Here is a 25328-nt window from a genome sequence, read left to right as displayed (position 1 = left end):
ATGCAGTTTCAATGAGACAAGTAGTTTCAGTAGTTATAGGTTTCAGTCCAGAAATATAGGTTTCATTCACCAGGTAATTGTTACAGATATTTTCTAGATAGTTAATAAATCTGAGGAATATTTTTTGTTGTTTTGTTTCCATTGAGTTTCGAACAGTTTTTAAGGTCCTCTCTCTGTTAAGTACCATTTTATTTAGCAATTATCTTCCTTCTTCTCAACTTGTTATTCTATACTAGAGCAATATCGGTTCCAACACTTTGTGCCGAGTTCCCATTAAAAAAAATAATTAAAAAAAGGATGAAAATAAAGCGTTTTTTTTAATGTATGATATTTTATTTTGAATCTCCCTGCTCCAAATTTCTGATTGCACCATTGTAATGAACATAGTAGTTTTAGTTTAGAGCAATATTAATGGCAATTGCATTTAATCAGTTTAAAACTAATTGGATTGTCTTGATAATGATAAAGTACTATTAAGAACTGACACTGTTGATCCAAATCATATTTAGTAGAGCTAGAATATAGATTTTACTGGGGAAAAGTGGTTAAATGATGCTTAATAAATGAATAATTAATAGATAGGACAGCAGATTTAGAAATAAAATGATATAAAAAATATCTTATCACTACCTGTTCAGATTGCAGTAAAAATTTGTGAAGACATTTATAATTGAATAACTCATAAAACTCACCAAAAACACAGTGAATGCATGTCATGATAGAATAATAATAAACTTGAAAAAATCATACAAATTTTATTGAATAAATAGTGGGCATAATTCCAATACTCTGAGGAAAAATTTTATTTTCATCCATGTTTTTGGGAAAGGTGATTTGCAATTTGCCTCCTGCAAAGCATCCATGCATGTTCTGTAGGATTCAGGTCTGAGCATCTGGCAGGCCACTCCATTCTCTGGATAATATTGTTGCTTTCCAAAAATTCACAACCAATTGATCCTTGTGGGGAAGTGCATTATCATCAATAAAAAGGAGTTGAGGAGCAATTGTACCCTGTAGGAGTCTCACATAGATCTCCACGATTTCATCACTGCCTCATGGAGAAGTTGATTCTGCCCTTGAAGATGTGGCTGGTTATGTGGTCATTAATAAATATGTCAAAAATTGTATTTTTATCCATATGTCGGAGTGCTGATATTGTGTGCTATGTTAGATATAACACCCTTAAGAATCCCCCATCCAGGCTGGATCTTGACATATCCCAGAACAGACCTTTACTCCATTGTTCAGTTATGGTCTTCTGTACTTTGTGATAACAGGCTCATTTTTGAGGCTGTAAACTACATAGAGTCCTATATGTTTAAGCCTGCAAGATAATGAGTATCTTGATACTGTATAGTAAACTTTAGTTTCTTGTGTCTGAATCCAAAAAATAAATTCTTGAATCCAAAAAATAAAACATATGAAAAAGCTTCCATCTTATGATCTTCCTTCCTTCCTTCTGTTTATTGCAGTTGAATAGCCAGTTTTCTTGCTGACTGCTCGTGGCATGTGCTGATGGATGGCTTCTCAGATAATATTGGAATTCTCCATTGTTCTATTCTTTCACCCATTCTTTTCCTCCTATATATATATTAATGACCATATTCAGTCGACTGGAAATCCACTCCATAGTTTTGCTGATAGTAAATTTAATTCTACCTTCCATTTCAACAAATTTGTCTCTGCAGAAGTGTTGAAATGAAAGATGGGTGATATTTGAAAATTTGTAGTGAATGGTTAAAATTCTCAAATATCAAATAACAGTCCCTTAAATGCTGATCTCCAGGCACTTCTCCAGTGGGGAGAAGGAAACAGTTAACTTCAGTCATTCTGAAATCCTGTTTTATTTCTCACAAAGAAGAATCTGCTGCTGATAGTATAGTGTGTTACAAATCAACCCCACTGCAGTTCGATGGATGTTCACACACATACATTGGTACCTTCAAAAATTCTCTCAACCCATCAGTAATCGCATGATAGTTACTGATTCCACTGGTTTCTCACTAATTTTTTTTTTTTTTTTTTATTCCTGGTCAGTTACATATCTTAGTTTGTAACAGTAAAATATTGTATTAGTAGCAGTACTAATTATACACAAAACAACACCATATGTCTTATTTTATTTTCTCATGCTTGCAATTTTATAAAGCTTCTAGTACAACTACCAAGGGATAAATTTCCTCGAAGCTCTCTTACTAGATGCAAAACATAACTGGAAAGAATGTATAATAATTTTTTCTTTTTATGCAAATGAAAGGGTGGTCATGAAGATTTTACTTTGGCACCAATTTGTTGAATTATATAATGCAACTTCCAGTATATATTTTTTCTTGAGATTATTTGCAAGGTCAAATACATCCAGGAAAGATGCTATAGTAATATCATTTTGAAAAAAACAATTCTGTGTGAGTAACCGAATAATGAGGGTAGTTGATTTTTGGAACAGTCTCATATGGTGTTGTAGAGGTGGCTAGTTTTAATAAAATTCAGGGAAGAGCTAGATAAACAGTTAGAGGAGATGGACAGATGAATTGGGAAGTGTCTTTTTTTTGCTGATGCTGTATAAGCTTGCATCATTTTCCACTACTGCTACTACTACTATTTTTATTCCGCGTGCAATGTGCTGTTTTCTATTTGACACTAGTTTTTGTGATTTTTAATGCGCCTTCCAATAGATGAATTTCCTTTAAATTTTGTTGGTACCGACAGTGGAACCTCCCTTAATCGACACCTTGTTGGGGACACTCGGACTTGGGCCTCCCCTGACCAAAAGTATTGTAAATTACATGTTAAAGTGTCCAAAATGGACACTTTAATAGGTATCCTTTTTGTATTTTCAACCATTTTCTGTAGATATTGAATGGCCATTGTTCTTTAAAATTAGCATTTGTAATTACATTTCTTTTGTTTTAAATCAATTTGAACACTTGCCTTAACTATTCAACTCTATTTACAATTTGATTCCAAATGCACTAAACTAACTTTTCCTCTTCCTCACATATCCTTTCTACTGTTCTTTGGAACAATCATCCTTCACTATAGTTTTTGAAAAATTGCTACTTACAAAAAATTGAACTCCATTGTCAACAAGTATCTTTTCTCTTCTCAGCTTTGAACTTATGCATGGCGTTAAAGTACTCTAGTTTGTTACCTGTTTTGTTTTGGGTTGCCATTAAAAAAAAAAAAAAAAATTGACAGTTGTTAACAGTGTTATTATTATAGGTACTAGTAGCTGAGTATTTTTGTTCCATTCACTTCTAAGGTTTTATTTTTTTTCCCATTGTAAATCCTGATTTGGATCAGAAGATGCTTCTCAAAACTTTGTTACATAATTGGAAACTTTAGTTTGATGGCATCACAGTTTTGAGTCAATTAACATATGAGAGTAGCTCTCCTTATAAAGAAATAGCTGTACCTTTTTGATATGGTACTAATTCTTTATGAGAGAAATTTAACAAATTAACAGAATATTCAACATTAACATTTAGCACCATTATAGGTAACATTTATATGAAGAAAATTATTTACTTCACAGAACATTATTGTACAGGCAGGATGATGCACTAAGTAGCTAACTAAGCTTGCTACAGAGTGCATCACTCTCATATTGTGAAGGCACTACACCACAAGTTGCCTTGCTATTGAACTATGAACTTCAAAAAAGCAAAAAAAAAGCACTTCTTCAAGTGAGAAATATAGAGCTGCTTATTTGAAGGGCACCTCCGTAGCCAGGTGGGCAGGAGCAGCAGTGCGAAGCACACGCTTCTTGATTAGACTGGGGTTTGAGCCCGTGACCACCAAATATGGAGGATGCGAAAAGGTCAGGGAATGACCACCGCATATCCCCGGAGCAATATGGCCTTAGTTGCTAATGCTCCTAAAAACCAAATAACAAGCTTATTTGAAGTGCATGCTGTTCCCCATACTGTGATTTCACCATTTCTGCAATTTGATTCTTTCTGTGGCTTCATTGGTGGGAAAGTAGGCACTGTGAATGAAGAATGTGATGAAAAATATCCACAATATATGATATACTTGGTGGTGCAGAGGTTTTAAAAGTTCAATGAATTTAGCATTAGTATTAATAGTAGCAGATTATGCAAGAAATCAAGCTTATATAGCATCAGCTAAAAAAAAAAAAAAGAGCTACTCATATCACCTATCCATTCTCATCCCCTCTAATAGTTTTCTATTCCTTCTTGAATTTATTCAAATGACCCACCTCCACAACACCAGATGGTGGCTTGTTCCATCAGTCAATCACCTACTGACTGAAGGAAAAGTTTTGCACATCTGTCCTGCACCATCTTTCTGCAGATTGAATTTATGCCTCCTCGTGTAGTCTGAGCAAGAGCAAGGTGAAGATGTCATGAACACAGCTTACTCAATCCATTGAGAGCCTTAAACACTACAATTAGATCTTCCCCTCACATGTGCCTAAGCTGTAGACACTGCAGTTTTGAACTGAAGCCTTTCCTGGTGAGAGCACCCTTTTGTTCCCCCTCACCAATCTTGTTGCTCTTCTCTACACCCATTCCAACAAATTCACATCCTTCCTAAAATGAATTCAGCCCCATCACGAGTACTGTGCAGTACTCGTGATGGGCCTGAATCATCGCCTTATGCAATCTAACAATCATCCCCTTATCTCTGCTGACAAAACCTCATAAACTGTCAAAGCAGCCTGTCTGCACTGTTCGGAGAACATCATATCTGAATGCACAATTACCTTCAGGTCTTTTTCCTTTTCCACTACCCAGTGTGGTACATTAATCTGGGATTATTACTCCCATATTGAAGTACCTTGCATTTTTCAATATTAAACTCCAGTTGCCACTTCTCGGCCTATCTTCATAATTTGTCTAAATCTTGTTGCACTAGCATACCCTAATTACTCTGATTAACCACCCTGCCAACCTTATATAGAATCATCTGGAAACTTAGACATTAGGCCTGATATGCCTTTATCAGTATCATTAATAAATATCAAAAACAAAAGTCAAAGGGCCAAGCACCGAACCCTGGAGAACTCCACTAATATTAGTAATCCAAGAAGAGGAGTGCCCCTTGATAACCACTCTTTTTCTACCACCTTACCATCCCTTTATCCATAGCAGCAACTTTCTTCTAATGCCACACTGCCCCAATTTATATAGCAGCCTTTGATGTGGAACAGTGTCGAAAGCTTTTCTGAAATATAAGTATATGATGTCAGAACTATTCTTTGCATCCTTTGTTACTGCATCATAGTATCCAATAAGATTGGTCAGACAACATTGCCTCTTCACAAATCCTTACTGTGACTACATTATGACTTCATTCCTGTCTAGATGGTCCTGCATTATTTCTTTAACTAGTGCCCCCATAATTTTCCCTGGAACGGAGGTCAAACTAACAGGTCTGTAATTACTCATGTCACTTTCTGATTCCCCTTTGTGAAGTGAGGATACATTTGCACATCTTCACTCCATAGGGCCCAAGTATGCTCTCATAATTATGGCTAAATGTTTGCTTACTTCTTTTGCTGCCTCCCTTTACATAGATCCCATTCACATCAGGTACTTTTTTTTTTTTTTTTTTTTTTTATGTTTAGCTTCAACAAAAAAATCCTTGCTGTTTTTCTTTACATTCTTTGCCAGAGACTTCTCATAATCCGCCTCAGCTTTACTAACTTCCTTTGTGACTTGATTGCAGATTAGTTTATACCTACTGTAGCCTTCTGTATCACCTGATACTCCCTATGCATCCCATGCAGTTTTCTATGTATATATGGAGAGTGCTGTATGAGTGGGTTACTTGTTGAGTCAAGGCTGTTTTCACAGCTTATTTGTAATTAGTTTAGATAATGACATCTGGTCACAGAACTCCAAACTAGCCATTGCTAATTTTTGTTGAATCTTTTTTTTTTCTCTATTTTTGTTATAGAACACATGTTTAATGAAATAAAGCAAAATAATCCTGTTATTTCAAATAAAAGAATCCAATCAGTTGCTGAAGAGTCAAAGGAAATTCAGATCTTGGAGTCAACAAAAACAGAAAGTCATGTGGTAAGAAATATTGCATTTCATTTAATTATTTATTTATAAAGCAGAATATCTTGTGTGACAGTATATAGCAGTTTTGCCATTTTTCACTCATTTTGAATGGTCTGGGCACAAATCTGATTAATGACTAAAGGAACTCGAAGGAACTAAATTGAGGGGCCCATCAAGCTCTCAGCTACCCACATCAACGCCAGAGCTTGCACTTGGTCATCGTGAAACACAGCGGCAACCCCCAAGGCAGAATGTGCTGGTCCCAAAGGAACTAGTAGTTGTTAGTGACTCTATTGTCAGGGAAACAGGGAACATGCTTTGTAAAAAGGATAGGTGGAACAGGACCAGGGTATGTCTGCCAGGGGCAAAAGTTGATGACGTTGTAGAGCAGATATCATCTTTTAAGGGCACAAAAGGTGATATAGTTGTACACGTTGGCACTAACGATATTAAGAGTAGGAGACCGGCAGAATTGCTTAACAAGTACAGGTCACTGTTGAAAAAAAGCCGTGAAATAGGGTTGAATTTGAAAGTGTCTGCAATTCCTCCCAGACACGATAGGAGGGAGTATATGATGAGAGCCTTGTCGATCAATTCGGCCCTGGAAAGATTGTGCAAGGCTCAAGGGGTAGAATTTTTTTCAGCCTGGACTGTACTTGTTAACAGGAGAGATTGCTTCTACAGGGATGGGATACACTTAAATAGAAAGGGTGCAAGAATATTTGCTGATGCTATCCAGGCAGTGTTAGGTGGGTCGGAAAACTGCTAGCTTGGGGGGGATACAAAGACGAATAGATTAACAGTAGCCACTGGCAGAGGTGAAAGAGATTCTTGCACTGCTTCTATTGGAATGAGCAGAAGCCTGAAAAACAAGATTCAGGATATTTCAGAGATTGCTGGGAGTCATTGCGGTACAAGTAAACACATGGGTTGTGTTAGGGTAGCTAAGAATAGAAATAGGTGCATGTATACTTGCATGTACACCAATGCTAGGAGTTTAGTAAATAAATTTGATGAATTTGAGGTATTGCTCAAAACATCAAAGGCATATATTGTTGGGATATCAGAAACTTGGTGTCACACAGATATAAGGAATGCAGAACTGGAATTTGCGGAGTACAGCGTCTACAGAAAGGATAGACTGGATAGGAAGGGAGGAGGGGTTATGCTATTAGTTAAGAAATATATAAAATCCAAGGAAGTGAAGCCAGTGGACATCGCTGGACAGTGCAGTGTCGAGTCAGTTTGGTGTGACATAATCATTGGGAGATCAAAATTGAGAGTAGGAGTGTGCTATAGGCCTAATGACTCTGATGAGTATAATAAGAAACTGTACAGGGAAATAGAGTGGGCCAGTAAATCAGAGAGTCTTATAATGGGAGATTTTAATTTCCCAGATATTGACTGGAATTTGGGGGCTGGTCACTCACACACTAGCAAGGCTTTTGTGGATTTATTGGATGATTGTTTTCTACATCAGCATGTTCGGGAGGCAACTAGAGGGAGGAATACTCTTCATTTGATTATCAGCAGTGATTCTTCATGCATTAAGAATCTGCAGATAAATGAACCACTAGGTGGCAGTGATCACAGTGCGCTGAAGTTGGATTTACTCAAAGAGGTAACTGCCATTAGGGGTAAAGGGAAGGGTTATTGCTTTCGTAAAGGCGACTACGATGGACTGAGACAGTATTTAAATTCTATACAGTGGGACCAACTGATGATGTTACCAACAGCAAATGCAAAATGGGAAGCATTCAAAGAACTTATCTTGGAAGCTACTAGGCTTTACATACCAACTAAGAAATATTGTTCAAGGTTTAGGCCTAAATGGATGTCAGATGAACTGATGAGGCATATGGCAGAGAAGAAACATGCATGGGATACATACAAATTAACACATGACACAGAAGCCTATGATAGATACAAGTTGATCTGTAACCAAGTTACAAAGGAGGTTAGGCAAGCGAAGGCAGATTACGAGAAATCTTTGGCAAGGGATGCAAAGAAAAACAGCAAAGAGTTCTTTACTTATGTAAACTCTAGAAGGAAGGGGATGAATCAGATTGGTCCACTTGATATCGATGGGTCAACTGTTGATGATCCTACTCAGGTAGCTAACAAACTAAATGAATATTTTGCATCGACATTCACACATTAGGAGTTATTTAGCAAGGGGAAAGCCAGAGGTGTATTCAACTCTAGCAGTAAGCTAGAGAATCTTGTAATAACTGAGAGTAAAGTGGAGGAGAAATTGTTGAAGATAAACACAAGAAAGGCACCCGGGGTGGATGGGATCTATCCAGTTATATTAAAGGAGGCAGCAGAGGAAGTAAGCAAACCCTTAGCCATAATTATGAGAGCTTCCTTGGACTCAGGGGAGGTACCCACAGACTGGAGATGTTCAAATGTGACCCCAATTCACAAAGGAGGATCAAAGGCTGACAAAAACAATTATAGACCTGTGAGTTTAACTTCTGTTCCAGGAAAATTAATGGAGGCACTAGTTAAAGAAGCACTGCAGGATCATTTAGACAAGGCTTCAGTTATAGCTCGGACACAGCATGGTTTTGTTAAGGAGAAGTCTTGCCTGACCAATTTGATTGGATACTATGATGCAGTCACAAGGGAATTGGATGCAGGGAATAACTTTGATATTATATACTTGGATCTTAGAAAGGCTTTTGATACTGTTGCACATGGAAGACTGCTGCACAAATTGGAGCAGTGTGACATTGGAGGCAAATTGCTGCTGTGGATAAAGGGGTGGCTGAGGGGGAGAAGACAGAGAGTGGTAATCAATGGACACTGCTTGTCGTGGACTAATGTTATTAGTGGAGTCCCTCAGGGCTCAGTGTTGGGTCCATTATTGTTTTCTGTATTCATAAATGATATTGATGATGGTATATCAAGCTTAATGTCGAAGTTTGCAGACGATACAAAGGTAGGCAGGGTTGTCAAGGACACTACTGACACTATGCTGCTGCAACAGGATCTGGAAAGGTTGAGCAGATGGGCTGAGAGGTGGCAGATGAAGTTTAACATTGACAAATATAAAAATACTACACATGGGAAACAGCAACCTCAGAGCAACGTGTCAACTCTGTGGTACTACATTGACAGTGGTAGAGAATGAAAGGGACCTGGGGGTGGTTGTGCAGGCAGATATGAAGTTTTGTGAGCAGTGCAGATGGGCTGCAAGAGTAGCTCATGGTGTATTGTCAATGATATATAGCAATTTTTCTAGCAGGGATAAGGAGGTGATTATTCCCTTGTATAAGGCAATGGTCAGGCCACACCTAGAGTACTGTATACAGGTCTGGAGGCCTCATTTCAAGAAGGATGTAGAGCTGCTGGAACGAGTACAGAGAAGGGCAACAAGATTAGTGAATGGAACAAAGGGGTGCTCTTACGAAGAAAGGCTTAAGTTTTGCAAATTACAGTGTCTGGAGACTAGGCACGAGCGAGGTGATCTGATAGAGGTGTATAAAGCATTGAATGGTTTGAGCATGCTCAGTGCTGATGGGATTCTTCCTCTCGCTCAGAATAATCACCTGAGAGGGCATAAATTCAAATTGAGGAAAGACAGATGTAGGATAGACGTGCGGAAATTTGCCTTTAACCAGCAAGTGGTTGGTTGGTAGAACAGACTTCTATCCCTTGTCGTGGAAGTTGATAGCCTAAATAAGTTTTAGGCTCAGCTGGACAGGTATTTTGAACGAACAGAGGGGTGAAGTGGAAGTGGTTTTTTTTTTTGGCTGATGCTGCATAAGCTTGCTTTCTTGCATCAAATGCCTCTACTAATGCTAATGCTAATTGTTAAAAGGCTATTCAGTTGGGGTTATAGTTAGCTGATCTCAGGCAAAAGAAATGGGTTTTTCATCATTTTTTCTTCACTGTGAGTTAGTTTTAATATTAGCTTGTGAATGCACTTTTATACAGGCAAAAATGCACATTCCTGTCAGGACTATTTGTCCAATATGGAGTTTGGTGAGATGGGAAGTTGCTGTGGTAGAAAGCAAAAATTGTTTTCCCACTCAAAACTGCTGTTACAGCAAAATTAGACCGGAATGCAGAACATTATCAATAGCATTTACTGATGGGCACTCATTTAACCCATGCAGTCCTAAGATGTTTCTCAATTCTGGGAGAACTTGGCTATCTAACGTAGCCTGGGAAGCAGGGATGGGTGGGTTACACAGCATCCATGTGGCTGCCAGCCACCACCACCAACAACAACTAAAATCAGTAATCAAAGGGGTTCATTGTTAAGTTCTGAAACCAATCTTAGAACTTAACGATGAACATCAGTACAATAACAGCCACACACACAGACCAGACAGTCTCTCATCCAAATGCTGGAAATACCAGTATTCTTTTCCTATGCAGCATAGAAGATAGTGTCTGGAAGCATTCTTGGTCTGGTGCTTCCAGATGCTACTTTCTACTTGCAGAAACTGTGATGTATCTATCTTTTTTCAGGACTTTAATTGATGTGTTTTATAAATATATGATTTTGCCTGGGTGCCCCTCATGACCAATTAGTGAAAATTCAATCACCAGTTAATTAATGATCTACTATACAGAGCAAGTCAGAATTGTGCATAAATACTTTAAATGCCATATTTGTTAGACTGAATGATTGACTTAAACACAAATTTGTTTATTTTAAAGCTGAAATAAATAATTGGGTTTTCATTATGCTGTAGACTAACTGGTGACCCATTGAGTATAGAGATTAATAAACTAACATTTGAAAAAGGGAAGTGCATTCTGAAATGGTACTGGTAATATGAAAACATCAAAGCATTTCAGCATGTAGAGAAAAGTGCCAGTACATCTAACAAAACCTGCCTTTGTAATAAATTTGAAGAACATGAAACAGTTTCATTATTTTATGTATTGTATTCTGACACATTTCAGGGAATTTTAAAGCATTTAAAAATGATTTTTATGTTTCTAGAAAATGACAGCACAGAATAAAATAATTTACATTAATTTTTCACTCATTATTGTGTATTTTATGGTAGTAACTCCCTACAGTAGCATGTATTACTAACATGGCTAAAAGAATAGTAGAAAAGTGTGCATAGAACAAATGTGCGAGTATTTAATGATTAAAAATTAATTAGATAGTAATATTAGTTTTGAGAAAAGCCAATTTGAACCTAGTCCTAATTAAAGTCCTAATTAATGAAATAGCAATAGAAGTGCAGATGGAACTAGTAACATTGTAAAATGAACTGGGCATGGATGTATTATATGATCTACATTTTCTGGCAATGCAAATAAATATTCAGAGAGGTTTGGATATTCCTGTTTTATGATACCACTCCATGTGCAATATTTCAAATTATACATTTCTGATTTTTTAAACGACACTATTATTGAGACAAATAGGTATTCACAGAAATGTCTTAATGGTGCTGTTGTTTCAAGTGCGAGTTTAAGCACAAGAATAAGATTATGGAAGGATACTTGTAAAGAAACGATAAGCCATTTTATATAAGCAAAAAAGGCCTACGTGCTCTGAATTCATATTAATATTAATAAATTATTGTGCCACAGAGCAAAAACGGAAAGAAAATGACAGGTTGCAGTTAAAAATACGTAAAATACATTGATGCTCACACAAACAGAACACAAGTAAAAAGTAATACATGGCTTTTAGACTGGAAGGCATCCTTCATCAGCTGTGACTGTTAATCTAAAATATATAAATATAGAACTCTATGTGCGTGTCATGGCAGTCATGTATGGTAATGTCTGGGAAGGCATTACAGCTATGCCTACAAGCTTTCCCTTCTAACAGCTAATTGTTGCTTACAAGCAGTTCACCATACAGGACTGCCATGGCATGCACATAGAGTTCTATATTTTATATTAACGGTCACAACTGATGAAGGACACCTTCCAGTCTGAAAGCTATATATTACTTTCCTGTATTATTTTTACATGTGTTTGGTTCGTGCAAACATCAACGTATTTTACGTAACATTAAACGTATTTTTAACTGCAACCTGTAATTTTCTTTCTGTTTTTGCTCAGTGGCACAATAATTTATTAATATTAAGCCATTTTATTGCTCTGACTTCGATGATGGACATAATTCACAAACCTGAACTGAATCTTATTGGACAAGACACTATATGCTTCAGATTCCAGTATTCCATGAAACCATGTCCCTGCAAAGGTTCCAGTTGCTGCTTTGGTATCTACATTTTTGCTACTAAAAATCAAGCTGCTCTTGGAATTGTGCTCTTCATTCAGAAATATCTCTATACCAGAGCAGAAAATTTCTATTGATGAAAGCCTTGTGCTATTCAAAGGAAGACTTATAATGAAACAACATATCCCACAAAAGAGGACCAGGTTTTGCATGAAGGGATTTTTGTTCTTGAAGCTAAAACTAGATATGTTTAGGACTGTTTTTTTATGTACTGCTGAAGAGGAGAAACAAGAAGGGAAAAAAACCGAGGATGTGCGCCAAAGCCTGTCAGCCATGCATCAGTCACAGTACTTGTGCTTTGATCAGAACTAATAGGTAAAGATTACACTGCTTCATGGCCAGATGGTTCACAAGTTCTACACTATTTCATGAATTGCAACAAGATAGATTTTGCAGCTTGTGGAACTGTGAATCTGCAAAGAAAGGAAATGTCAAAGGAACTAGTCTCTGCTAAAGTAAAGACACTTTAGCTACACATCAGGAAGCTTATTAAAGTGGCATGATAAAAAGGATATGTCAATGCTCTCTACAATCTCCAGAGGAACAGTGAGTGATACTGAGAAAATTGATAGAAAGACAAATGAAGTAGTGGAGAAGCCAGATGCTGCAGCTGAATACAGTTCCAATACAAGAGGAAAAGAACAGTTTAGATCAAATCATGTGAGCACCTCGAAAAAAGTGTTAGGTGGTACAGGAAATTTCTTTCACCTAATGGGCATTGTAATAGTAAATACATATTGCATATGAGAAAAGAAGAATCCTTCCTATAATTTCAACACAAAGTGATCTATGGATTGTTAGAGAAGTATTCTCTGGAGAGGTCACTATTGGAGAGAGGAAGACAGTTGGAGACTGAATCACCTGCTCATCTGACAGAAAGGCACTTCCCTATACATATTTCACCAATTAATTACAAATTTCAAAGAAGTTTCCAAGCAGAGTGTGCCATGTGTGTCCAGAAAGGAAGGTGGGAATATAAGAAATGTGGGAACATTCCTCTGTATCCAGGAAGTTGTTTCAAGGTGTATCACATCAAAAGAAAGTATTAAAACTTCATTTTGGCAATATTTGTTTGTGACATTGTTCTAGAATTAAACATTTCAAATAAAACTTATTTATATGCTCTAAAATATGTAAATTGTGTTCTTTTAGAAAACAAAATAAATGTTGTAGGGCACAAAGAGTGAATTTTAAGTCACCACTGAAGGAGTTAATAAAGGAAAGTTGTGGAATAAACAAAAATCAAGATTCAGTGATACTTTTACTGAAAGAGTTGTCTTGAATCGTTAATGAATGATGTAGTTCCAGCAATAAGAAACATGTTTATGGATACATTGGTGTTCTTTCAACAGGTTATTACACCTCCACATTTTCACTCTGATATCCATGCCTATCTGTATAGTGAATTTCCCAAGATGAGGGATAGGCTGCTGGTGGTGTGGGGGGGGGGAAGATTGTGTGGAAATACCTGAAAGATAATATGTACACTCATAAACCATGAACATTGCAGGATTTGTGGGTGATGATATGACAGGAAACAGGTAAAATTACAACTTCACTCTATGCCAGGCTATTAAGAAATGATGCTGTTCATGTATGCATACAAGTGGTGGACATTTTGAACATCTGATGGAACTTCTGAAATGCATCCCATTTCTGTGTAATTAATGTATTTGAAATCATTTTGAGTTCATGTTTAAGTAAAAGGTTTAGGCCAAAATGGTTATCTAATGAACTAATGAGACTCATAACAGAGAAGAAAAATGAGCGGGATGCATATAAATTATCAAGCGACTCAGAAGCCTATGGCAGATATAAGCTAGTCTGTAATCAGGTCACAAAGGAGCTTAGGCAGGCAAAGGCAGATTACGAGAAATCCTTGGCAAAAGATGCTAAGAAAAACAGCAAGGATTTCTTTATTTATATAAACTCTAAAAGGAAGGGGATGAATCTGATTGGTCCACTTGACATCGATGGTTCGAGTGTTGATGATCCTGCTCAGATAGCAAACAAACTTAATGAGTATTTTGCGTCTACATTCACACATGAGGAGTTATTAAGGTTTGAAAATGGCAGAAGGTTATCAAATTGTAGCAGGATACTTAATCATTTTGTAATAACTGAAAGCAAAGTGGAAGAGAAATTGTTGAAGTTAAACATAAGAAAAGCACCTGGGGTGGATGGGATCTATCCAGTTATATTAAAGGATGCGGCAAAGCAACTAAGCAAACCCTTAGCCATAATTATGAGAGCATCCTTGGACTCAGGGGAGGTTCCCACGGACTGGAGATGTGCAAATGTATCCCCAATTCACAAAGGGGGATTGAAGGGTGACGCGCGTAATTACAGACCAGTTAGTTTAACTTCTGTTCCAGGTAAAATAATGGTGTCACTGGTTAAAGATGCATTTCAGGATCATCTAGACAAGACTGCAGCAATAATTCAGACACAGCATGGGTTTGTTAAGGGAAAGTCTTGTCTGACAAATTTGATAGGATATTATGATGTGGTTACAAAGGAACTGGATGCAAAAAATAATTTTGATATCATATATTTGGATTTCAGGAAAGCTTTTGACACTGTTGCGCATGGAAGACTATTGTACAAATTAGAGCAGAATGGTATTAAGGGTAAGTTGCTACAATGGATAAAAGGATGGTTAAGTGGGAGAAGACAGAGGGTGGTAATCAATGGGTGCTGCTCTTCGTGGACTAATGTTATTAGTGGAGTCCCACAGGATTCGGTGTTAGGTCCACTGTTGTTTTGTATATTTATCAATGATATTGATGAAGGTATATCAGGCTTAATGTCGAAGTTTGCAGATGATACAAAGGTTGGCAGGGTTTTTAATGACAGTAATGGCAGTGTGCTACTGCAACAGGATCTAGATAATTGGGCAGATGGGCTAAGAAGTGGCAACTGAAGTTTAACCTTGACAAATGCAAAGTACTGCATATGGGTAGAAGTAACCCCAGAGAAACGTACCAACTGTGTGGTACTACACTTAAGGTGGTAGAAAATGAAAAAGACCTGGGAGTAATTGTGCAGGCAGATATGAAGTTTTCTGAGCAATGCAGAGGCTGCCAGGGCAGGTCATGGGGTTTTGTCAATGATATATAGGAATTTTGCTAGCAGGGAGAAGAAGGTGATTGTCCCTCTGTATAAGGCAATGGTCAGGACATGCCTTGAGTACTGCGTACAGGTCTGGAGGCCTCATTTTAGGAAGGATGTAGATTTACTTGAGAGTGTACAGAGAAGAGCAACAAGATTGGTGAGGGGAATGAAGGGATCCTCTTACCAAGAGAGGCTTAAGTTCTGCAAATTGTAGTGGCTGGAGACTAGGCACCTGCATGGTGATCTGATTGAGGTGTATAAGGCCTTGAATGGGTTGAGCACGCTGAATTCTGATGGGATCCTTCCACTTGTTCAGATTACGAACCTAAGGGGGCACAAATTCAAATTAAGAAAGGACAGATGTAGAATAGATGTGCGGAAATTTGCCTTTAGCCAGCGGGTGGTTAATTGCTGGAACAAACTTCCATCTGTCGTTGTGGAAGTTGACAGGTTAAAGAAATTTAAGGAGGAACTGGACAGGCATTTGGAGGGAATGGTGTGATTTTTTTTTTTTTTTTTTTTGGCTGATGCTGCATAAGCTCATATACTTGCTTTCTTGCATCACATGCCACTACTACTACTACTATTACTACTACTAAAGTTCCTGAGATGTAGTATATCAAAATATTTATACATAATTTTGATCACCCTGTATTTTTATAGTTTTATGCTCTTTTTTTACTTCCCTTATTGGAATTCTTAGTCTGGTGTGAACCTAAGAACTATGGAGATGATTTTATTCCTGCTTATGCAGAATACAGTTTATAACACTAGAAATTAACAGACCATTTCTTATCCCAGTATTACTTTTGTAATGGGATCTACAGTACTTGGATACAGTGCGACCCATCAACATGGGCACTTTTACTTTTACCTCCTACTGTTACCATTGATCTTCCAGATTAGCATTTTTGGGATCCACCACTAGGGCCAAGCACTGTACTCATATATCAGCCTTAATCCTTTCCCTCAGACCATGAGGGCATGGCATCAGTACAGTTGACCCTGCAAATGAACTCACTAGCTGATTTATCCTGGTAAGGCAATCTAGATCTTGTCAACGCAGAGGCCAAATTGATATGTTGGAGCTGGTCCCTGAACCACCAGGTCCCACCCTCCCCTTTACAGGAAAAAAATTATTCTGATTATACTTACTGTTTGCTAGGTAAGGAGTATCCCTTTGGACTCTGTAGTGGGTGGAACCCAGTCAGCAAACAAAAAAGTTTTCATGATAATTTAAATCGTTCTCCTGGGATCCTATAAAGATCCCTATCAGAAAACGAAGATGACCCAAATAACATCACCTCAGCAAAGAGGCCCAGAACTGAAGATATATTGTGTCCAACACCTCAACCTAACATCTCACTTATGGGCTTCTCCACTGGTAAATTGGTCAAGTGGAGTGACTTTGTTCTGGTAAATATCTTCACAGAGACCAAAAGTGATAAACGTTCAGAATAGCTCCTTAGAACCACCTCTGTTGGAGGAATGCCAGTCATAGTCACACTAAGTCACTAACCTCATCCTGAAACATAATCTCAGAATGGTATTTTCCTTGTTAATTAAATACTGAGGGAATTTAGTCACTATATAGATTTAGAAGCAATAATTAGAAGCAATTTAGAAGCAAGAAACCTCTTAATTTACTTTCTCTTGGCAGTTGATGCATGTGAGTTTTGGAGCTGAACATAACTTGACTTCATGGTCTTTTGTAAGGAAGAAGGGAAGAAGACAGTTGGAGACTGAGTCACCTGCTCATTTGATAGAAAGCAGGTGACTCACTCTCCTACTCCTTATGGGAACTTATGGGAAGCAACAGAACAGGCTAACATACAAGTGCTTGTATTTTTGGCACTTAACTTACCTTAGAGGAATTTGGTTATATGTACCAATTCATGTAGGATACCTCTAAATTTCTCTATATACCAATTATTTGCTTGTAAAACAAAGGCTCAGTATAGAACAAAAGACCATGAAATCAATATATCACTATATACTTTCTTATATAGTAACAAAAAACGAACTGGTTTAAGTTAAACTTTATTAAAATAAAAAAAATAGATATATATATATATGTATATACATAAATACTAAAACTGATATAAAATAAAAGTGTTAATAGTGATAAAATACATAAAAGCTTAAAATATATAAGTAAAAAGCAATAAAATAGAGTAGCTTTCAGGGCAAGGTATCCCTTCATCAGCAGTCGGTGGGTGAATGGTGTGCTGAGTATATATACAGGTAGTTCTCGACTTTACAAGTTAATTTGTTCCTAGCGCGTGCTCGTAAAGCGGGAATTTATTTCCCATAGACATAATGTTAAAAATAGGGGTTACGTTATCAACAACAAAATTAGTTAGCTAATTAGTTTGTTTAAACAATGATTGATTTATCCAAATAAATGAAAACGTAGCCTGTAAAATCAAGCAAATGATAATAATAGAAAATTATTTATGACTTACAAATGTTAAAGAATGTTTATTCTTCATCATCATTGACTAAATGCATACTCGTTGATCACTCATTATTGGCTTGGCACTCATTGGTTTGTTGCACAAGGAGTCGTCTTCTTCAGAAATTCTTCTAGAGATGTTTATTTCCAAGATAATCTTCTCTTTTCTTTATAAATTTCAATAGCATGCATAAGCATTTTTTAACGGAATGCACAAATTGCAGCTAACACGATTTGCGCAAAGTAACAAGTTTACGAAGCTTAAAAAAAAAAAGGAATAAAGAGAAAATTCTGAAAATTTATTTACATTTTTTATACGATTGAAGATTTCAGTAAAGGGCAAACACATTTCACCATAATAACGTAAAAACCCACACAATTCCAGCTATCTGCATTTTCACAGATGCAATAATATCGAGTTTACGACTCATTTATAATTGCTTGCAGTAACAGAAAAGCCCAATAAACTGGAAAGTGGAAATTGTTTTCATTGTTTTATGGTCGTGACTTCCAGAAATGTGCTTTAGAAAAATATCACAGAGCCGTTCAAAATTGATTCTAATAACATGTGATAATGATGAAAGTGTAGTGCATTTAATGATCTGAATTGGTAACTAATACAATTTACATTATAAAAATGACCTTTTAGGGAGTTATATAGCGAAAATTTGAACTTCCGAGGTCGTGGAATGAATTAACAAAAAACAATGTCTTATTGGGTTCACATTATGATATTTTCGTGATATGATGGTAACAGATTAATATCGTAAAGCAGCGTACACTGTATTGTATAGCTATGTGCATGGTTTGAAATTTTTATGAATGTTTAACATTCATTTTTTGCAATTAATGTTCATATTTTCGATTTTGTTGATACTTGAAAAAACTTGTAAACCCAGGAACTCATAAAGCGAGAATTGCCTGTATATACATTCAGTAAAATAACAAAAGCAGACTGAGCATGATTATGAATCACAACTTCACTGCCGGTTATGCAGTATTATGCATGCATAAGGAATGCCAGCGCTCATTGCACTTCAATATGGCAGACTCCATAATTGGGTGCATGTGCACTCCCTATTATAATTCATAGTACTGTTACAGCTGACTATGTGCAGTGCTTCAAGCCATGAGCGTTGGCGTCGTCACGTGAATAGTCAACAGTCTCAATGTCATGTTGGGGATCAAGGCAGTAGTAGTAGTAGTGGCATGTGATGCAAGAAAGCAAATGTATGAGCTTATGCAGCATCAGCCAAAAAAAAAAAAAAAAATCACACCATTCCCTCCAAATGCCTGTCCAGTTCCTCCTTAAATTTATTCAAGCTATCAACTTCCACAACGACAGATGGAAGTTTGTTCCAGCAATTAACCACCAGATGGCTAAAGGCAAATTTCCGCACATCTATTCTACATCTGTCTTTTCTTAATTTGAATTTATGCCCCCTTAGGTTCGTAATCTGAACAAGTGGAAGGATCCCATCAGAATTCAGCGTGCTCAATCCATTCAAGGCCTTATATACCTCAATCAGATCACCGCGCAGGTGCCTAGTCTCCAGCCACTGCAATTTGCAGAACTTAAGCCTCTCTTGGTAAGAGGATCCCTTCATTCCCCCACCAATCTTGTTGCCCTTCTCTGTACCCGCTCAAGTAAATCTACATCCTTCCTAAAATGAGGTCTCCAGACATGTACGCAGTACTCAAGGTGTGGCCTGACCATTGCCTTATACAGAGGGATAATCACCTCCTTTTCCCTGCTAGCAAAATTCCTATATATCATTGACAAAACCCCATGACCTGCCCTGGCAGCCTGTCTGCATTGCTCAGAGAACTTCATATCTGACTGCACAATTACTCCCAGGTCTTTTTCATTTTCTACCACCTTAAGTGTAGTACCACACAGTTGGTACGTTTCTCTGGGGTTATTTCTACCCATATGCAGTACTTTGCATTTGTCAAGGTTAAACTTCAGTTGCCACTTCTTAGCCCATCTGCCCAAATTATCTAGATCCTGTTGCAGTAGCAGACTGCCATTACTGTCATTAACAACCCTGCCAACCTTTGTATCATCTGCAAACTTCGACATTAAGCCTGATATACCTTCATCAATATCATTGATAAATATACAAAACAACAGTGGACCTAACATTAGTGGAGTCCCTGTGGGACTCCACTAATAACATTAGTCCAAGAAGAGCAGCACCCATTGATTACCACCCTCTGTCTTCTCGCACTTAACCATCCTTTTATCCATTGTAGCAACTTACCCATAATACTATTCTGCTCCAAGTCTTCCATGCGCAACAGTGTCAAAAGCTTTCCTGAAATCCAAATATATGATATCAAAATTGTTTTTTGCATCCAGTTCCTTTGTAACCACATCATAATATCCTATCAAATTTGTCAGACAAGACTTTCCCTTAACAAACCCATGCTGTGTCTGAATTATTGCTGCAGTCTTGTCTAGATGATCCTGCAATGCATCTTTAACCAGCGACTCCATTATTTTACCCGGAACAGAAGTTAAACTAACTGGTCTGTAATTACACGTGTCACCCTTCGATCCCCCTTTGTGAATTGGGGATACATTTGCACATCTCCAGTCCTTGGGAAACTCCCCTGAGTCGAAGGATGCTCTCATAATTATGGCTAAGGGTTTGCTTAGTTGCTTTGCCGCCTCCTTTAATATAACTGGATAGATCCCATCCACCCCAGGTGCTTTTCTTACGTTTAACTTCAACAATTTCTCTTCCACTTTGCTCTCAGTTATTACAAGATCATTAAGCACCCTGCTACAATTTGATATCCTTCTGCCATTTTCAAACCTTAATAATTCCTCACGTGTGAATGTAGATGCAAAATACTCATTCAGTTTGTTTGCTATCTGAGCAGGATCATCAACAGTTGAACCATCGATGTCAAGTGGACCAATCAGATTCATCCCCTTCCTTTTAGAGTTTATATAAGTAAAGAAATCCCTGCTGTTTTTCTTAGCATTTTTTGCCAAGGATTTCTCGTAATCTGCCTTCGCCTGCCGAACCTAAGTGGGAAGCATTCAAGGAATTAACCGTGGAAGCTACTAGACTTTTCATACCGATTAAGAAATATTGTTCAAGGTTTAGGCTTAAATGGTTATCAAATGAACTAATGAGACTCGTGACAGAGAAGAAAAATGCATGGGATGCATATAAATTATCACGCGACGCAGAAGCCTGTGGCAGATATAAGGTAGTCTGTAATCAGGTCACAAAGGAGGTTCGGCAGGCGAAGGCGGATTACGAGAAATCTTTGGCAGAAGATGCTAAGAAAAACAGCAAGGATTTCTTTACTTATATAAACTCTAAAAGGAAGGGGATGAAAATGATTGGTCCACTTGACATCGATGGTTCCACTGTTGATGATCCTGCTCAGATAGCAAACAAACTCAATGAGTATTTTGCATCTACATTCACAAGTGAGGAATTATTACAGTTTGAAAATGGAAGAAGGTTATCAAATTGTAGCCGTGTGCTTAATGATTTTGTAATAACTGAGAGCAAAGTGGAGGAGAAATTGTTGAAGTTAAACATAAGAAAGGCACCTGGGGTGGGGATCTATCCAGTTATTTTAAAGGAGGCGGCAAAGCAACTAAGCAAACCCTTAGCCATAATTATGAGAGCATCCTTGGACTCAGGGGAGGTTCCTACGGACTGGAGATGTGCAAATGTATCCCCAATTCACAAAGGTGGATCGAAGGGTGACACGAGTAATTACAGACCAGTTAGTTTAACTTCTGTTCCGGGTAAAATAATGGAGTCACTGGTTAAAGATGCATTGCAGGATCATCTAGACAAGACTGCAGCAATAATTCAGACACAGCATGGGTTTGTTAAGGGAAAGTCTTGTCTGACAAATTTGATAGGATATTATGATGTGGTCACAAAGGAACTGGATGCAAAAAATAATTTTGATATCATATACTTGGATTTCAGGAAAGCTTTTGACACTGTTGCGCATGGAAGACTATTGTACAAATTAGAGCAGAATGGTATTAAGGGTAAGTTGCTACAATGGATAAAAGGATGGTTAAGTGGGAGAAGACAGAGGGTGGTAATCAATGGGTGCTGCTCTTCGTGGACTAATGTTATTAGTGGAGTCCCACAGGGTTCGGTGTTGGGTCCACTGTTGTTTTGTGTATTTATCAATGATATTGATGAAGGTATATCAGGCTTAATGTAGAAGTTTGCAGATGACACAAAGGTTGGCAGGGTTGTTAATGACAGTAATGGCAGTCTGCTACTGCAACAGGATCTAGATAATTTGGGCAGATGGGCTAAGAAGTGGCAACTGAAGTTTAAACTTGACAAATGCAAAGTACTGCATATGGGTACAAGTAACCCCAGAGAAACGTACCAACTGTGTGGTACTACACTTAAGGTGGTATAAAATGAAAAAGATCTGGGAGTAATTGTGCAGTCAGATATGAAGTTTTCTGAGCAATGCAGACAGGCTGCTAGGGCAGGTCATGGGGTTTTGTCAATGATATATAGGAATTTTTCTAGCAGGGAAAAGGAGATGATTGTCCCTCTGTATAAGGCAATGGTCAGGCCACGCCTTGAGTACTGCGTACAGGTCTGGAGGCCTCATTTTAGGAAGGATGTAGATTTGCTTGAGCGTGTACAGAGAAGAGCAACACGATTGGTGAGGGGAATGAAGGGATCCTCTTACCAAGAGAGGCTTAAGTTCTGCAAATTGCAGTGGCTGGAGACTAGGCACCTGCACAGTGATCTGATTGAGGTCTATAAGGCCTTGAATGGGTTGAGCACGCTGAATTCTGATGGGATCCTTCCACTTGTTCAGATTACGAACCTACGGGGTCATAAGTTCAAATTAAGAAAGGACAGATGTAGAATAGATGTGCGGAAATTTTCCTTTAGCCAGCGGGTGGTTAATTGCTGGAACAAACTTCCATCTGTCGTTGTGGAAGTTGATAGGTTAAATAAATTTAAGGAGGAACTGGACAGGCATTTGGAGGGAATGGTGTGATTTTTTTTTTTTTTTTTGGCTGATGCTGCATAAGCTCATACACTTGCTTTCTTGCATCACGTGCCACTACTACTACCTCTTTTGTGACCTGATTACAGATTAACTTATATCTGCCATAGGTTATGTTGCTCAATCCATTAATGTTCAGCAACAGCGGAACGTTCAGAGTTAGTGATGCAGAGAGCCACCTCATATTCTAAAGCACAATCTTTTAACCTCCTGGCAATCTCACCAACATAACATTCCACAATCCGGACACATAATGCAGTAAATGGAACCACTCCATAAAAAAATAGGAATAGGTGTTATGGCACAACTATGGGTGCCCTTGTCAGTTCCATCATAGCTAAATTGCTATGGAGGAACTGGTGAGTGGTATATTTTTGAACCTATCTGTCCCATCACCCTCTGGCATCAGTATGTCATGATGTCTTGCTGTTGTCCCTCGGGATCAGAAACTTGACTCTGTCAATATCTCAATTCCCTTTCGCCCCTCATTCAATTTACTATTGAGCTGGAAATAAATACAGTAAAATCTTGTTAATACAAACTTGGTTTATACAAAGTACTCGTTTATATGAAGCACATGCCATTCCCCCATGAAAGGATACGCTTTTCTATGTAAATATATTTGTTTATTACAAAATTCGTTTAATATGTATTACAAAGTTTGTTTTCACCCCCGTAAGAAATAAATATTGTTATTTTGTATGTTTAATACTAATCTTGGTACAGTTGGCTGATTATTGTCCCTATTATTGACTCTAGCTACGCAGTTCCCTGCTCCCTGAATGATGGCATTGACTTGTTAGAATTTACTTTTGTGTAAACAAAACCAGTTTATGGTAGCTACAACTTCAATGCACTCTGAAAAATGTCATTGCGAAGAATGAACTTAAATTAACAAAAGAATAAAAAAAATTTTTCTAAGTTGTTTACATACACTCCCTCACTCTCCGTGGGATTAAGATCCGCTACAATTGTTACATTACACCAGTTTAAAGAGTCTTTTGCTACAGTACAGTATAATCTATTTTTAGTGCCATTTTATCTGAGCTGATGTCCTTTTTTTTTTTTTTTTTTTGGAACTTGTGTCTTTAAATTAATTTAAAGTTTGTTCATATTAAATCTTATCTAGCAGTGTTATGGTGAAAAAACGTAAACGGACAGAATTAAACTGGAAATTATACAAGAGGCTGATAGGATGGATTAAAGTAAAAGACATTGCAAAGGAATACAACATCCCTTTACCTACTTTATCTACAATATTGAAAAACTTGAAATGCATGACACTGGAGCAGTGATAAAAATCAAGTAACGAATTCATGGTGTAAAACACGAGTAGCTTTAAATAAAAGTTGTTGAGTAGTACCAACAAATCATGCATCTAATTTGCCAATATCAGTTCCAATATTGCAAGAAAGGGCAAATTATCTAGCTCAGCAACATGGAATTAACAACTTCAAATGCAGCAGTGGCTGGCTCCAAAGATTTAAAAACAGGAATAGCTTGGTTTTGCAAAATGTTTGCCGTGAGTCTGGATTAGTTGAAAAAGAAATGGCTACAGACTGGTTGTGTTCTGTACAGTCCATTCTTGAAAAATATGAGGATATTTTTAATCTTAACAAGACAGGTTTATTTTATAATTTGCTGTTTGAGGAGAGTCTTGTCATAGTGGAAAATGAAGGAAACAATGACTGTGCCCACTTGTGATTGATAAGTTTTCCAAGCCAAGATGTTTTAAAAAGTTAACCAACTTCCCTGTGATTATAAGGCCAATAGAAGTTCTTAGCTTACAGACAAAATTTTATAGTCTTGGTTATCAAAAGTGGACAGAAGAATGGCTTCAGAAAAAAGGAAAATTTTGATGATTCTAGATCCTTGGTACAGCACATTCTGCCAAGACACTTAAATTGACAAATATACGGCTGTTGTTTTTACCTCCCCATACCAGTTTTATACAGCTACTGGATCAAGCATCGTTTATAACCTCAAGAGAGCATACAGAGCCTGCCTGATAAGTTACTTGATCAGCAACATAGAAGCAGGGAACAATTTGCAGCCAAATTAGAATGTCTTGGATGCTATCCATAATCTTGTTATTGCTTGGGACAGTATTACATCAAGTGTAATAATCAACTTCAGAAAGAGTGGCTTTGGAGAGAATATCATTGAAAAATGTGGCCCATCAGACGAATGTGATAGCAACGTTGAAAATGGAGGAATTTGAAGGAGCATATGAATTTTGTTGGCGAATTTGAAGAGTTTGTGAAGGTGGATAATGAAGTTGCTACCATAGGAATGCAAAACCAGAAGAGTTGCTGAGCACTAAGCGAAATAATGTTTTTGTTACCAGCGACAGCAAAAGTGAAGAAGCACACACACACTGCCATCTAAAAAAGATGCCCAAAATGCATTGCATTGAGCATAATGGAGAATGTTTTGGCCTGCAGTAACGTTGATAACAAAACAA

General features: G+C 37.5%; 1 protein-coding gene across 2 annotated transcripts in view; it reads left to right on the top strand.

Moving 5' to 3' along the window:
• The window catches only part of nbs (nibrin), a 315228-nt gene that overhangs the window by 172912 nt on the left and 116988 nt on the right, over positions 1 to 25328 (top strand). For both annotated transcript variants that reach the window (XM_090376897.1, XM_090376896.1), the window contains exon 12: positions 5926 to 6047. In XM_090376897.1, the coding sequence (XP_090233023.1) occupies positions 5926 to 6047 (122 nt within the window). The remainder of the gene's footprint in view (positions 1 to 5925; positions 6048 to 25328) is intronic.

Source organism: Mastigoproctus giganteus, chromosome 7 (genome assembly GCF_048544385.1).
Source record: "Mastigoproctus giganteus isolate SK-2022 chromosome 7, ASM4854438v1, whole genome shotgun sequence".
NCBI classification, from domain to species: Eukaryota; Metazoa; Arthropoda; class Arachnida; order Uropygi; family Thelyphonidae; genus Mastigoproctus; species Mastigoproctus giganteus.
Note: the sequence above shows the minus strand (reverse complement) of the source record. Positions and strands in the feature narration are given on the sequence as shown.